At 44.9% G+C, this 17,133-nt stretch overlaps 1 protein-coding gene across 1 annotated transcript in view; it reads left to right on the top strand.

Annotated features, from left to right (window-relative positions):
- The window catches only part of WDR49 (WD repeat domain 49), a 95,979-nt gene that overhangs the window by 4,103 nt on the left and 74,743 nt on the right, over window positions 1-17,133 (top strand). The window contains exons 3-5 of the mRNA XM_083503969.1: window positions 12,780-13,223; window positions 14,677-14,853; window positions 16,572-16,746. Of these exons, the coding sequence (XP_083360095.1) occupies window positions 12,780-13,223; window positions 14,677-14,853; window positions 16,572-16,746 (796 nt within the window). The remainder of the gene's footprint in view (window positions 1-12,779; window positions 13,224-14,676; window positions 14,854-16,571; window positions 16,747-17,133) is intronic.

The following is a 17,133-nucleotide window of genomic DNA, read 5'->3' as shown; positions in this document are numbered from 1 at the left end:
CCACTTCCAGGAAAAGGATGGAACATAGCACGTGTTTAGCACTCGTTTCCATGTTATTTGATTCCAGCAGACCCCTTAACCTGGAAAACTGTGTGAGTAAAGTGACAAAAATTGGGGCACAATACTGGCTTTCACGGGGGAACAAAATAATAATAATAATAATTTATTACTTATACCCCAGCCGCTCTGGGCAGCTTCCAACAGAATATTAAAAAATAGCGAAACATCAGATGTTAAAAACTTCCCAATACAGGGCTGCCTACACAGAAGTGGTGCAGTAATAGTGCCATTGTCCTATGACATTGGTTGCTGAATGAAATTTAGCACGACGTGTCAATATACTGGTCCAAAAGCCACAATCCCATAATACAACAGGTTCTGCAGTGTGAAAGAAATGTTATCAAGCAGAACAGAAGCACTATTATAATCAGGGAAACCAACACAGTATTCCCCAAATCTGAATGTAGTCTAGGCTGAGAGGTTGCAGGTTGCCCACAAAAACTCTGGTTTGGTGGCACCTGACTTTTCAGTAACGCTGCCTCCTGGGGACCTTTCAGCCAACAGTTCCTGATTTCCTGTTCTTTATGTGCTTTTCCACTGTGAAGTGGAAAGGGAACAAGCAAACTGTTGTCGAAGATGCTTAAGTTTCTGTGGAAAATAGTATTATTCATTAAAAGAATAAAATGGGGGAAGCTGCATATGCATAATCTGAACAAAGCCAGTCATTGGTGTCACAATAATTTTGCGATTCTAACCGAGAAAGCTGCGTGAGGTACTAGGCAGAAAACTCTGCTCACCAGTAGGGATGTTGCTAACATGTTTAATTATCTGTTTTGGGGATATGAATTTGGTCTGGGATGTGAATTTGGGTGTCTTTCCAACTGAACATCATTTCTTAAGAAGTTCTTCTCCAGCTGAGAATTTGTTAATTGGTGAGTTTTCAGTTGCTCCTCAAAATATCATCTTTGTTTTTTTGGTCCAAGTCCTTGACACTAATCACAACTAGGATGGACTAGTGCTGTGCCAAAGCCCATTTGAAACTTTTAAAGCCTCCCTACAAATATAGAAAGAAGAGAACTGAAGACTTCTGGAGGCAACTTAGGTGCTCAAGCGCAGAGAGAGAAGCAGTGAGATAGTAGAGACGGAATTTAAATAAGAGAGCATGATCAGACTACCCAAACCTGAGATATTGCAGGAAAAGAAGCTCCATATCTTGAAAGTGGAGCCAGCTCAAAGGGAAGAGCCACATGGAATGGAAGTCAACAAAGACCAATGTTAACATACATACCTGGAACAGTTCCCAGGATTCTTCGGGAGAAGCCATGACTAACAAGAGTGGCCTAAGTGTGCTTTAAATGTCAATGTCACCATAGGAAGCTGCCTTATGGTGAGTGAGATGGTTGGCCCATTTAGCTGAGTACTGTCTTTATCAGGTATGTGGAATTTGTGGCTTTCCATACGTGGTTTGACTCCAACTCCTGTCAAACCCAGCCAGGTTGGCCAATGGTCACAGATGATGGCAGGCAATATCTGGAAGACTACAGGTTCCCAACCTCAGATCTACACTCCGTGTTGGTGCCTCTCCAGGGTTTCCAGATGGATTTCCTAAAGACCTACCTGGAAGAGACCAGGGATTGAGTTTGGGCCATTTTGCACGCAAAGCATGGGCCTTACCACCCAGCTACACCCCTCCCAAAACATGTCTCTCCCATATCGGTTTCTGCAGCCACAGCAGCTGCTGCAACCTTCCAAGAGTTTGACTTCACCCCCAAAGGTGCACTCCTCCATTGTCTCCCAAGACAAACGGATGCCGGTCCTTCCAGAATAATACTCCATACTGAAGCAGAATATCTCAGTGAGCTCAAGGTATGAAAAGCAAATGACTACGGCTAGTTTATTAGCAAAAGTTCTGCAATGTCAAGCAATGCATGTACCCACGAGCATCAACGCAGACAGAGACACGCGCCCTGGCTGACTCTTCCATGGGTTCTTGTTCCATTCCTTGCTATTCTACCAGCACAAGTCAGTTCTCTCGGAATGGGTGCTGACGGGTGCAGGGAGGAGATGCGTACGTCCTTTGATCTGGCCTTGTCTGCCGCTGTAGTGTAGAAGTAGTACAATTGCAAGACCTCTTGCACTAACCTGCACCTCTGTAAGAGAGAGGAGAAGCAGCAAAAGCTTGACAGGCCAAGCTTTTGATCTCTAATTACTGTAGCATGTCAGGCCTGTGGTTTAAATTGGGTCTAATTGAGGTGATTGCGATTACAATAGCTTGCCTTCCACGAGCTGCCCTTTTCCCCTCTGCCAGCCGTTCTGCTAATGGGAGCTGACGGCATCCATATATAGCGGACTGTATCTTGGCAGGAAATGAGAGGAACGTGGCTTGCATCTCTTTTTTGAGCAAGACATGGGGGGGGGGGCAGGCGGTTCGACAAGGTGACGGACCCTTTTCACGGTCAGCTTCGTTTTGGAGCTGCACGCACTGCTTTGATTTTGCAAAGAGAAGGATCTTCCGTTGGACAAACGAAAAGGAGAGGTCTCGTTTCTGAGCTTCAACAGAGCAAGCAACTTGTCGTTGCCTCACTGACATATTACTTTCAGATCACCTGCAGGGCTCTTGCTCAATCGTTTATGCGATCGCCGCTTTTCCATGGGAAAAGAATTGGCAGGAGGTGAGAGCAGGGGGTTTCCTTCATATGAAATGATGAAAACCTCAGATCTGCCAGTGGGTACACAAAGCTGCTTACTGGGGAGTGCCGCCAGCTGCTGGCAGCAGAAATCAGGGTTGCCAACTGATTATTTCTCCATCTCGCAACAGTGGCATAACAAGCATAGTATCAACCCTTTCCCTATGCAGCGACGGGGAACTTCAGGTGCCACATTTCTGATTGGTGGGCAGGTGTTAACGAAGTACAGTGGTATCTCAGGTTACATATGCTTCAGGATGAGAACAGAAATCGTGCTCCGGCAGCGCGGCAGCAGCGGGAGGCCCCATTAGCTAAAGTGGTATCTCAGGTTAAGAACAGTTTCAGGTTAAGAACGGACCTCCAGAATGAATTAAGTTCTTAACCCGAGGTACCACTGTATCAGCAGAGAAAAATGTTAGCAACCTTTGGTGCAGTGTTTCCCAAAGTGGGCAATAATGTGTTGGATCAATCCATCAACCTCTGATGAATGATTTAGAACAGGGTCAGCAAACATTTCCAGCAGGGGGCCAGTCCCCTGTCCCTCAGACTTTGTGGGGGGCCAGAGTATATCTTGAAAAAAAAAATGAACGAATTCCTATGCCCCACAAATAACCTAGAGATGCATTTTAAATAAAAGGACACATTCTACTCATGTAAAAACACGCTGATTCCCAGACCGTCCACGGGCCAGATTAAGAAGGTGATTGGGCCAGATCCGGCCCCCGAGCCTTAGTTTGCCTACCCATGATTTAGAAGGATTGGGTCTGGCATCACTTTGACTGTGCGTCTGTGCCAGTATCCATACACAGCAGAGTTACATCTCAACGCAGCTCCTTCCTTGGAAGTGTCTTTGGGGTTGAAGGTACACACAGTCGGCAATAAACACTCATGGATGCCATAAGGATTCAGCCAAGTGTAGAGGTTTACTTGACAGGCAGGTGCTACTGGAAGGAATTTTTTTATTTTGACAGGCATATACAAGCATATTGGTAGCAAATATATACAGACATTCACCAATGCTGTGGTCAAGGCATGTTTAGAATCCACAACAAGATCCCAAGGCGCTCTCTCTGCTTCTCTCACCGCAAGACGCAAGCAAGAGATTCACAACAAGTCGCAACAAGTTACACAGAACCGTTGTTATCAGTACTTCCTGTCTCACTGCAGAAGTCCAAAGAACAGTTCCCACAGAAAACGTCCTTGCATAGACAAAACAATCTCAGCCTTCTGCTGCTTCTTGAAACTTCTCTGTTCTTCTCTGTTTCTGGAACAAATGATTCTCTCGCACACAGAGAGAATATCCAACATAACTTCACCTGGGGGGCGCTGGAATGATCCTGGGGCGGCATCAGCGTCAATAGTAGCCTCAGGTGAAGTTGGGAGGCATTGAATAAAAAAAGGGGTGTGGAAACATAAAGAAAGAGAAGAAAATTACATACCTTCCAACATTTCTGTGATCAGGGGTGCCAACTTGAAATTTAAAAAATAGGGGGGGGGGACACTAAGGCCCACCTCCCAAAATCAATCACATGATGCTGTGCACGCTATTCATTTGAATGGCAATGCCCATCAGTTTTGGGGGGCCTGGCCCCCTCAAATATTTTATTGGTGGGGTGAAGACTTCTTGGGCTCTAGGAGTTGGCTCCTATGTCTCTGATGAAAATAGGGACGTCTTATTCCATCATCATCATCATTTTATTATTGCTCCAGCCACTCTGGGTGGCTTCCAGCATATATAAAAACATAATAAAACATTAAACATAAAAAAACACACTACCCTATACTGGGCTGCCTTCAGGTGTCCTCTAAAGGTTGTATAGTTACTTATCTCCTTAGCTTGAGGGTTGCATAACTCCATACCGTCCAATATTTCTCCAATTAAAATAGGGACGTCCCCCAAAAAGTGGGACATTCTGGGATCAAATCAGAAACCAGGGCGGCTTCTGTAAATCCGGGACAGTCCCTGGAAAATAGGGACACTTGGAGGGTCTGGAAACGGCTTACCAGGTGAGATAGCAGGTAAGGTGCTTTGGCATACTGGGGGGAAGAAGGGATAGGCAGATTTGAGGTCAGCACAGTGCAAACAGGTGAAAATAAATGCCTCTTTCACAGGAGAAGAAAACTTTTGCGAAATTGGAGAACAGATTTTTACACAGAATGTGTTAATTTAAGGTCCCTGCCTGTATGGAAAAAGCTGCTTGGGATCTCCTTCCTGCCTGCTCTGCGTTAGCATGTCTGCAGTTTGCTTATTCCATCAATTGCTTTATCTGGACAACTGTGAAGTCCCAGCATGCAAACATCTTGAGAATGATCACTCTCAGGCAGACAAATTCTACGACTCCTGAGTGTGATAGACAGTTTCATTGGCAGAATCAAAAGCCCCCACTGTTCAGACGTGGGTGGATGCAAAAGTCGTTCCCTTTCTAGGTGACAGCAGCTGCCGGCAAGGGCAGAAGGGAGGACAGAGAGCAGAATGGTCTCTCAAAAGCTCTGATTTGCTGTTGTGTTCAAACAATCCCCGTTTTTATATTTTATTCTTTACTGCTTTTGAAAAACTACAGCTCTTCTTTGTGCATGGAGTCAGACCTCCTCCTGTCCCTCAAAATCACTCAAGACAGTGAAATGTATTTAGCCTGACTACTGTTGCCACCTGTTTTTCCCTGTTTGATGATCTCTTTAGTCTTTAACAAGTTTTGCAAGGTGGCGGAGGAGCCTAGAAATTGTTCGTTGGCAAGGGAAAATTAGGTATAAGAGGAGAATTCCTGGGTACAATCCTAGAATTGTAGGCTTGGAGGGGACCATGAAAGTCATCTAGATCAACCCCCTGCAATTCAGGAATCTTTTGCCCAACGTGGGGCTTGAACCCAGAACCATGAGATTAAGAGTCCCAAAAAATTGCACTGGCATGATACTAACTTCTCCGCCCTCTCCTCGTCTCTCTTAGTTCTGGGAGACCAGGGGGAGAGGGGAGCTCGTCACAGCAGGGGGTGGGAGACACCCGTGCCTCTTCACCAGCCTGACTCATCTCTGCCTCTTGGCCTCCCTAATCTTACCTTCCTGCTTCAGCTTCTGCCTCCGAGTCTGGACTGCTCTCTGGTACAGACTCCCTCCTGCTGGCTCCGCAAGGTGATTCCATGGTGATTGTCCCAACCCAGCCGAAGGAGCAGCATTTGTGTGCAGATTCACTGGACTGGCAGGAGCTGTGGGTCCATGGCGGCAGTGTACTGCAGCTGTAATACTAGGAAGTGCGGCTCCAGGACATTTTTCAAAGCAGGAATGGTGGTGTGGCGATCACACAGGGTCCCCGGACGTTTCACCGTCTATTGATCCCTGTGCCACCACTTTATTTCTCACTGTCACCACCCAGGCACTACCTGGTACAATACTGAATCCGGTCAGGATTAAATTGGAACATAAACTTCTGTTTATTTATTGCAGTTTAACAAGCATGTGGTTTCATAAACGGTATCGGTCCATTACAATCATGGGGTGTCTATCCAGACCTATAACTTCCACTACCTGCTCTCACTCACTAAACCACCCCTCAGATATTTCCTTGTCTTCCTAGCTCCTAATTGTTCCTGACTCAGCTTATTTCACTGCACTAACTCAATCTACCCACAGATTCTATCCCAATTCACTCCCACTCCCACTCCAACCAACCACCCAACTCCCCACAAACTCCCCCTTCACCCCTCCCAGAGCTAGTTTTATAGTCCCTCTGACTCCACCCCCCTGGGTTCTGATTGGCTAACCTGTTTAACTATTTCACCTCCAGCACTCTCATATGTTAACGTCACAGGTGGTAGTATCTGCCGGCGTTTCTAGTGTAATTCACAGACTGGACCCTCCTCCCTCTTGCAAGCAAATGAGGCAATGACAAGGCTTTCAAGTTTTCCAGTGACATATTAGCACAGAGAGGTATTGCACTGTGTACTGCTTCTCTCTCTGCAATGAGTCAGCACAACTATTTGCAGTTTTGGACTCTCATTGGGTGTGTGTCTATGGAGGCAAAGCTTCTGTGCTTGGAAATTTGCCACGACCCCACTGTGTACATCTCCCGCCACTCCACTGGGCTACTTGTGCATTTTTGCACAAAACTGTATCTCGATTGGAGTCTGCATGCGGTTTGTAGCAATAGATGTGGTCACAATTTCACTCTCTGCCACACTGATACATACTTTAGTATTTTGGTTGTCTCAAGAGTAAGCTGCTGTCCCTTGCTTTCAGGAAATATGTTTTGCAGGTATCCTTCTTAGTACCCCAGCGAAGTACAAACAAGCGGTTTTAAATACGAAGCGCTTTCCCAGGAGAGAGCTGTCTCATTTACATGTATTGATAATACTTTTTTTAAAAAAAAAAAAATCTGTGGGAGAAGCTGTTCTATGTTACCTCTGAGATTAGCATTACATTTGTATGGAAATGTGTAATTCGGCAGACGGAATGACCCAAGGGAGACAAAGTATTTTCTGCCTTTACGTTATTGTTAAATGAAGGGGTTTCTCTTTGCCAAGTGCCTGAGTATCTGTTACAAACAGGCTCTTTAGTTTCCACCACCTTCATAAGATAGGACCACATACGGATCCCTGAGGAATTCAGTTTCAGTGAACTGCAATGCAAAATCAGCCTGATCCATATCTCCCGCAGGACTCATCATGCACAGCGAAATGTACTTGGTTTTGCATTTCTCCAAAATATGTGACATGGTTCTCTGCTTTTTTTTAAAAAAAAAGTGTTTAAGGGGGATACAATGCGTTTACAAATGCACACGCTGTGTTTAGTTATGCATCATGTGATAAAATTTGTAATAAGATATGCATTTGAATATGATGGTTAAAAGGAGGAGTCACAGGTTGAAAACAGGACAGAATGGGCTTATGAACAGAAACGTGGAAAGTTGATAGGGGCCAGTAGTAGACCGATTGCTCCATCCCTAAATCCACTGGGATGTGTCCATTCTGTTTGTGCCCCTGCCTCCCTCGATCTCTTAGATTCAGGCACATGACGAGGGTAGCTCAGAAGGGGCCTCATGCAAACATGTGTGTGTGCAACGGTAGAGGCCTGGAAGGAAAGCTTAAAGCCCACTGTGACTACATGGGAGACAGATTGAGGAAAAGGAAATATGAATTGGCCCCTCCCCATCATTTGACCAATTGCGGCAAGGAGCAGCTAAAAACTAGATGGAGTCATAGATCTTTTTTAAAAAAAGTGTAGACTCACACACGCTGGCCAGTTGAAATGTTCGTTTGGGGCTTCTTAGAAATACAGTGGTGCCCCGCAAGACGAATGCCTCGCAAGACAGAAAACTCGCTAGACGAAAGAGTTTTCCGTTTTGGAGGTGCTTCGCAAAACGAATCTCCTATGGGCTTGCTTCGCAAGACGAAAATGTCTTGCGAGTTCCTGCGAGTTCCCCCCCTTTTCCTAAGCCGCTAAGCCGCTTATCAGCTGATCCGATAAGCCGATAAGCCGCTAAAAGCCGCTAAAAGCCGCTAAAAGCCGCTAATAGTGCTAATAGCGCTAATCCGCTAATCCGTCAATGGGCTTGCTTCGCAAAACAAAAAAACCGCTAGACGAAGAGAATCACAGAACGGATTCTTTTCATCTTGCGAGGCACCACTGTACGTAAAGGCAAGAAATGGGTCGGGTGAGGGCTACCCCACAATGGTGCCCACCTATGTGATTTGGACACAGACCAATGACAGTGTGATCATGTTAAAGATGATAGCAGGTCCAGTGAGTGTGCCCCCCTCCTCTCTATGATCAATGCATGGCCAGAAGGGGGCTTTTTGACTGCTTCTGACACCTGTGGTGCATATTCTTTATTTTTATGATGGTAACTGGTTTAAAACTGTTTTTAATACAGTGGTACCTCGGGTTACAGTGGTACCTCAGGGATGTGGGTGGCGCTGTGGGTTAAACCACAGAGCCTAGGGCTTGCCTATCAGAAGGTTGGCGGTTTGAATCCCCGTGACAGGGTGAGCTCCTGTTGTTCAGTCCCAGCTCCTGCCAACCTAGCAGTTTGAAAGCACGAAGTGCAAGTAGATTAATAGGTACCAATCTGGCAGGAAGATAAACGCCATTTCCTTTTTTTATAATAATTTTTTTATTAATTTTACAGAATTTTTATGAACAATACAAACAAATAAAAAGACAAACAAACATGTATAATTTCATATCCTTTTTTTCATAAACCTCACTTCTCGGACTCCCCCAAACCTCCCCTTTCTACATCCCAATTTCAAAAATTATTTCAGCAAATCCTAAACTTAATTTTATCAAATGTGTTCCTTATTCTTTTCTTTAACTTAACCTTTCGTCGCTGTAATCGCCATTTCCGTGTGCTGCTCTGGTTTGCCAGAAGCGGCTTAGTCATGCTGGCCACATGCCCCAGAAGCTGTACGCCGGCTCCCTCGGCCAATAAAGCGAGATGAGCGCCGCAACCCCAGAGTCGTCGGTGACTGGACCTAATGATCAGGGGTTCCTTTCCCTTTACCTTGGGTTAGGAACTTAATTCGTTCTGGAGGTCCGTTCTTAACCTGAAACTGTTCTTAACCTGAGGTACCACTTTAGCTAATGGGGCCTCCCACTGCCACCGCTGCGTGATTTCTATTCTCATCCTGAAGCAAAGTTCTTAACCCGAGGTACTATTTCTGTGTTAGCGGAGTCTGTAACCTGAAGCATCTGTAACCTGAAGCATCTGTAACCTGAAGCGTCTGTAACCTGAGGTACCACTGTATTGTGTTTCAGTGTTGGAACCTGCCTTTGGATAGCAGGGTGAAAGGCCGGAAACAAATAAAAAACTAAAAAATTAAACATCTGGCGTTTTCCAGCTGCCCTGTCTGTCATATTTAGCTGCAGAAGACCCAGTGAACAGGTGCAGGGACACTGGTATCTGTCAGTGGAGGAAATGCCATACACAGCTTGGTGGTAGAGCATCTTTTTTGCAGGCAGACGGTCCATTTCTAGGAAAAGCATATCCAGGAAGAGCTGGGAATGCTTCTGCCTGAAATCCAGGGCAGCGAATGGCAGGAAGTGTGGCCACTGCTGAGCAAGATGTACTCAATGGCCTCAATCAGAGTGAAGCAGCTTTCCATGATCCTAATAGGTAAACAAGGAGCCCTGCATGGTTAAGTCCTGTCAAAGGTGACTAGTGGGTGCAGCGCTCATCTTGCTTTCAGGCTGAGGGAGCCGGCGTTTGTCCACAGACAGCTTTCCGGGTCATGTGGCCAGCATGACTAAACTGCTTCTGGTGCAACAGAACACCGTGATGGAAACCAGAGTGCACGGAAATGCCGTCTACCTTCCCGCCGCAGTGGTACCTATTTATCTACTTGAAGTGGCATGCTTTCAAACTGCTAGGTTGGCAAGAGCTGGGACAGAGCAACGGGAGCTCACTCTGTCATGGGGATTTGAATCCCTAACCTTCTGATCAGCAAGCCCAAGAGGCTCAGTGGTTTAGACCACAGCGCCACCCGCGTCCTTTACCTTCCTAATAGTCACCCTCTTCTACAGACCCTCGTTCCTGCTGTCCATTTGGTGACCTTTAAATGCAATGAGTTGAATTTCTCAAGCATCCCTGCTGAAATGGTTGTGTAGGGACTTATAGGGACTTGCTGCATAGACTGTTTTGAAATAAGATTTCACTCAACGAGTTAGTGCCTTTGATGCTTGCTCTCCAGATGGGCTCAAGCCTGTAGCTGTCAATCAATCATGATACCGCTGATGTTTCACGGATAACAAGAAGTATATTGAGTCCAGAGGTTCTGGCTGTGCAGCGTTTTCAAAATCAAGGCTGTAAACTTAACTCTTAAAACAACACACACACCCAGTGCCCTGATCCATTTCAGATTCCTGTTTGCTGTCTATATATATATATAAAAGCGAAATAATATTGAAGGGGCAATGGAGTGTAATTTCCATTTTGAAATATTGTTTCATTAACATTCTATGTGGAACACGGAGATAGATAGTGTTGAAATACTAGTGGGATTTTTTTTTCCGTTTAAAAAACGTGAAAATTAATTAAACTCGATTTCCCACAAAGTTATCATGGTGTTATACTTTAGATGCCACCCTCCCCCTCTGTGTATGAAATGTTAAAACCAAAGTGTCATTTAATTTTTTTTTTTACTGCTGTTCAGTTAAATAATTACAACAGTGGATTAGGAAGAGGCCTTTTATAACATAACAACATTTCTTATCCCCTTGCCACAATGTTTTCATTTGTGGATATGAGAAAATTCAAGGAAGCCTCTGTAAGAAAAGAAGAAATCCCCCAGGGAAGAATGGATTGGATGATTATTAAATAGGATAAAGAGGCTTTTAGCAGAATGATCCAAAATCATTATTCTGACAGCTTTTCATCGGAGCATATGGAAGCATACCTGGCCCCAGGTATCTATATGACGAAAATGTCCATTGCAATCTGTTCCCTAAGCAGAGGAAGCCAATTTACCAAGCATATTTTACAGAAGGAAATCGGCAGTTATTTATGGGGGATACAAAGTTGAGAATTGACTTGTCGCCAACCCATAATTTTAGAGGAGGTTTGTATTTAGTTGGATTAGGTCCTTGTGAGTTCAATACGGCTTACTCACGAGTAAGTGTGCATGCATAGGATTTTATTTAAGACATTCCTTACCCATGCTTCATTGCAAAGAGGACTCCAGAGTAAGATAAAAAATTAAAATAAATCTAGTCCCACCATACAAGTACTAAATTTACTTGTGTGGTTGCTTTGCCCCATATATCGAATTGCCCTCTCTTTAAATTGCAGAACCGGCACTGTTAGAGGTGCCACATAATACTTGTTCTGCAATTGTAAGACATTTATGTTTTAGTGAAGCCGCACTCACAACTTTGGAACTCCCTGCCTATTGATATTGGTCAGATGCCACTTTTGTTTAGGCAAACCTACCCAGACATGTAAAAAATGTCTTTTAAACCCAGTTGTAGTTTATTGTTGATTTGAAATATTTATTTAAATAGTTTTAAAAACTTTAAAGCCCTAAAGGGCTTTGGCCCAGTATACCTGAAGGAGCATCTCCACCCCCATCGTTCTGCCCAGACACTGAGCTCCAGCTCCGAGGGCCTTCCGCGGTTCCCTCCCTGTGAGAAGTGAGGTTACAGGGAACCAGACAGAGAGCCTTCTCAGTAGTGGCGCCCACCCTGTGGAACGCCCTCCCATCAGATGTCAAGGAAATAAACAACTATCTGACTTTTAGAAGACATCTGAAGGCAACCCTGTATCGGGAAGTTTTTAATGTTTGATGTTTTATCATGTTTTTAATATTCTGTTGGGAGCCGCCCAGAGTGGCTGGGGAGGCCCAGCCAGATGGGCGGGGTATTAATAATAATAATAATAATAATAATAATAATAATAATAATAACGACAAGCAATCACCCAGGGTCAATTTTACACTGCCCAGGGACTTTGTGGGTTGTATCCAATGAATCCACTGAAATTTAAGAATTTAAGTTAGTTGCAGTCATTAATTTTACTAGGTCTACTCAAAATATGACTAGCATTGGATACAGCCCTTAGCCATATCCATTATTTCCAATGAGACCACTCTGAGTAAGACTAACATCAGGTACATACAACCTTGTGGGCTTCCCATGGGCATCTGTTTGGCCACTGTGAGAAGAGGATGCTTGTTTAGATGGGCCCTGCACCTGAGTCTAGCCGTCAGGCTCTTCTTATGTTCTGTAATGCCTCATGGAAGGCATCACTATGGAAGATACCAGCCCTGAAATGGTGAATCATAGAACTGTAGAGTTGGAAGAGATCCCTAGGTTCACCTAGTCCAACCCCCTGCAATGCAGGATTCTTTTTGCCCAACGTGGGGCTCAAACCCACAACCCTGAAATTAAGAGTCTCATGCTCTACCGACTGAGCTATGGAACATCCCCTGTAGAAAATGTCACGGATGGAGCTTTCAAAGCACCTTGTCACCACCAAACATGGCACTTTCCCTCACTAAGACAGTTCTTCTGGGTGCCATTGAGAAGTGGGTCACTGAATGAATTCCATGAGGGTCGATCCTTAGCACTTTGGCAAACTCCTCCTTCTTTCTTTGCTTTTCTTTCAAGCTCCCAGAATCAAATGAGAGCACAGGCACAATGACGAGAGAAGAGTTTGTAGGCAAAATGTCCACAGCAGTTCGGCAAGGCACCAAGGAAGAGTACGGCGAGCTGTTTGACAAGATAGACTTGATCCGAGATGGCCTTATCGACTGGGACAAATTGACCTCCTTTGTGCTGCTTGAGCTGTATGAGAGAGATGAACGGGCCAGGCGATCGGTCATCCCTCACTGGAAGGACCTCCGGTTTCTCCCTCTGATCCACAAAGATGCTGTTCAGAGCGTAACATTATTGAAAAGCCCTATCAGCTACCTGACTGTGAGCAGGAGTGGTTTGCTCGGCTGCTGGGGAGAGAGTCTAAAGTTACAGAGGACTCTTCAGATCACCACTGAAGCTGTCAAGCCTAAAGACCTCTGGGTGACCTCTCTGGTTGCACTGCCAAATGTTAACAAGGTACGTAGCTGTGCTCATGGAAGTGTAACAGTACTTCTGAAACCATGTTAGTGCTGATAATTTTTCATAGTTTCTCAAAAATCCCAGCCATGTTGGGAATCGCCTCCCAGTTGGATGTATCAATCACTTACTGCCCTTCGGAGCACAGAAAACATTAATTTGCCCCTCCAACATGTGGGCAATAGCCTAGTTCCAAGGAAAGGAAGGTCTGTTTTCTGATACAGTTCCTGCTAAAGCTGATAGGTAGCACCCTAGCCCAGAAAGCAGAGCCCTCCTATCCACCTAAACCCTGACTGAATGATGGGAAATGATTCTAACTGGGCTATCCAAAAGTTGCAAAGAACAGGACTGAGTTTAAGAGGATGCTGGGCAAAGTTTCACTTGGTGGGCTCCCCTTTGTCTTGGTGAGCTTATGTAGCTGTTGTGATAGCTCTCAATATTGTGCTACTCAGCATATAAAGTTCCCACAAAGAGTTAGCTTAGGTTAGGGCATTGTGGGAACTTAAAACAGTGACTTAAGGTAGCTGCATAGCACTGCTTGGAATCCTGGACCAGAGTACGTAAAACCTAAGAGGCAGTGTGCCTTTAGGGAGCTGTCCAATGGTTCTAGGTGCTGAAGTTGGTCTTAGCAAGGATGATGCCTGCCTATAGTGCTGGAATGGAAGCTGATTGAGTGTCTGTGCCTGTGTGTGTGTGTGTGTACGTGTACACACAGCTCCTCAATTAGTGGATCAAAGGACCAAGCAACTTTGCTGTGCTGAGCTTTTGACTCCAGCCTCAACAATTACCTCCTTCTCTATCTTCTTAGGCCATTGAGGTTTCTGTTTTCTTTCTTTTTGCACTGTAGGCACCAATATTTCTTGCCTGCCTTTCTGTAAAAACCTTTCTCTGTAGGCGGCAACAGGTCATAACATCAATAAAAACGTAAAACCTATCTCAAAACTAAAATTAAACACAGCACTTTAAAATTCGCATTATGTCATATGTACAGGCAGAAAGAGGATACAAATATAAATATATCAAGAGATGAATGAGAGGGGAGGCTTTCTTTCGGAAAGGTAAGAGAATGAGGGGTGATGGCAGGAGTGGGGACCTTTGTGGGCTTCCAGATGTTGATGGGCTACAGCTCCCATTGTCCCTGACCATAGGCTATGCTGGCTGGAGCTGATGGAGGTTAGGGTCAACCGATCTCTGGAGGGCTACAAATTCCTTATTCCTGGATTAAGACAAAGGCTTGAGGTAGATTTTGAGCAGGGGTTTGAAGAAGAAAGTGAGAATGCTCACATGCAACAGAGGAGTTCTTTGCATTAGATTGGAGACATAAAGGGCAACAGGGGCTAATGGGCAAGTCTTTTAAGAAATGAAGGCACTTTTGAATGGCTCCTGTGTGGTAAACCTGGAGGAATATTCTCTCTCCCCACCACTAACTTTGTTTCTCTCCCACCCCATATAGGTAGCTGTCTCATTTACAAGCAAAGAGATCTATTTTGCTGAGCTGAATTCCAAACAAGGGTTCTCATGTCAGTATAGACTTCAAGGCTTTGGGGGAACAGTGATATGCATGGACTACTGGTACAACCCTCACGATGGAAACGATGCTATTCTGACAATGGGAGATGTCTGTGGGCAGGCAAGTATGGCACAAAATGTCAGGAGAACATCTGGGTGGCCACAGGTTCCTCATCCCTGTTGTACTGGGACACCAGCCTCCTCTTGAAGAGTGCTGGGCCGTTAGTATCATGGAAGGTGTCCTGGCCTGGCTGGATGCAGAGGAATGGTGGGAGACAACAGCTGGGGAAACCCCAAGGGAAGAAGGCTCAGAGCCAGGGGAGTGGTTGTGGGACAGTGATGAGTGGTTAGAGGGAGAAGAAGGAGCAGACTGGGAGGAAGAGGAGTCAGAAGCTGAAGAGGTAACAGGGTTGAGTGAGTAGGAAGAGGCTGTGGCAGAGAGCAGTCTAGAATCAGAGGCAGAAGCTGGAGGGATGCCAAGAGGCAGAGATGAGTCAGGCTGGTGAAGAAGCCATGGTGTCTCCCCCTCCTGCTGTGACCAGCTCCCTTCCCCCCCCCCCCCGATCTCCCAGAACCTGAAGAAGTATGCAGAGGGCGGAGCAAAGACAAGCAAGATGACAGAGTCTCAAATTGCTTGGGGAAGGAGGAATCATAGGGAGCTGTAGGAAAGCGGTGGGTCTTGGTCCCCACAACTACCTCAGAGGGGCAAGTTCTACGGGGAAGAGTTGCTGTGCTCACTAGGCACAGCCTCCTAGACTGTCTTTCTTCTTTGAATAAAGAATTCACTGAAGTCATATGAGTTCTTTCTGACCTGCTCCTGGTACCCACCCCTGTCAGAAGGCTTAGTGGACACATCAGTCAGGGAGCTAGAGAAGAGCTTAGCTATATTTCTTAGAGAAGAACAGAAAGTAATAGGGAATGTCTGGCTCTACCCAACAAAACATCTAGTGAGTAAAGTATGTAAGGGCACTATCCACACAGATCGAGCACTTGTTATTTATTTAGTGACAGTACTTGTTCACAGTATCACTGTTCAGGCAGACCTCACAAAGCAGTTCACATAAGATTATTACAACAATAAGCATGGTGGGTTTTTTTCCTTTAAAGTTGAAATAGAATTGGGAGTGGGCGGGAAACAACTTGTTTTTTTAAAAAAGAAAAATCAATTCTGCTGCTTCTCCCCTCCCCTCAGGGTAAGATGGGCTTTCAGGTGTCCCTGTAGCAGCAGTTGAGGAGAGCAAGGGGACACGATGGGAACTGGATGGTGACTCCTCCTTCTGCATTCCTCTTGCTTTTCACAAAATTTAAGTTATATACTGAGTCAGTCCAGTCCACCTTCATATGTTCAATGGTGGAGACAGTGCTTCAAAACTTCCAACTCCAGGGAGATTTAGCTTTTCTTCTTATGTTAAGTCAAAAGTCAATTCATCCCAATTGCTTCTCATTACTCATATTCATTCTCCTGAAAGTACATTTAGCAGCCCAAGGCTTTGTTCCCTTCATTTGCTTTTAGATTGGTTTACCCTCCCCCTTTTGTCATATCTTGCCCAACTATACATGTTGGCTACCTATACATATTTAAGTTCTTTCCGTTGTCCTCTCCTAAGCAAATCCCGGCAGCCTCATTAGCAAAAAAATAGCCTTAGCCGTGGCCGTGAAATTCAAACGCATGCAAGTTATGAATTTATAACAAAGGAGGGGCTTTGTGTGATATTCAGGTTATTGCTATCAGTAATGGGTTGCTTTGAAATGCTGCGAGAGGTAGAATATATATATATATATATATATATATATATATATATATATATATTATAAAAAAATTAACTCTATCCTTCACAGGTCCAAGCAATTGTCTTCAACACAGCTCTGATCTCATTGTTTGAACGACCTTCAAATTCCACTGAAGATGAAAATGTGACAATGACTGTCACTTGGCAGGAGCTGGTCTCTGGGTATCACAAATGCTGCTATGTGTTAAGGCACAAACTCCATGAGAAGGAATGGGTTAGACAAGGTACTGATCTGAGAAATGACGCAAGGAAGTCCTTTATTTATTTATTTTTAATCTTGGGTGCCAGCTTCTGGTGTAGATTGGGGTGTCAGACAAAAGCTCTTAAAGGCTGAAATCCTATGAGAGGCAGTGTGGTGTAGCGGTTAAAGTGGTTGACTAGGACCTGGGAGACCAGGGATCAAATCTGAACTTGGCCAGGAAGCTCAGTGGGTTATATCTGGCCAGTCACTGCCTCTTAGCCCAACTTACCTAATGGGGTTGTTGTAAGGATTAAATGAGGAGAGGGAGAAATATGTGTGTGTTTGCCATGTTGAGCTCCTTGGGGAGAAAGGTGGGATACAAATGCAACTAATAATAATAAACAATAAAAATATGTGGTTACCTTGAGGA

Source organism: Podarcis liolepis (assembly GCF_965112155.1).
Source record: "Podarcis liolepis genome assembly, chromosome: 5".
Taxonomy (NCBI): domain Eukaryota; kingdom Metazoa; phylum Chordata; class Lepidosauria; order Squamata; family Lacertidae; genus Podarcis; species Podarcis liolepis.
The sequence above is the reverse complement of the archived record's forward strand: the minus strand, read 5'-3'. Positions and strand labels throughout refer to the sequence as shown.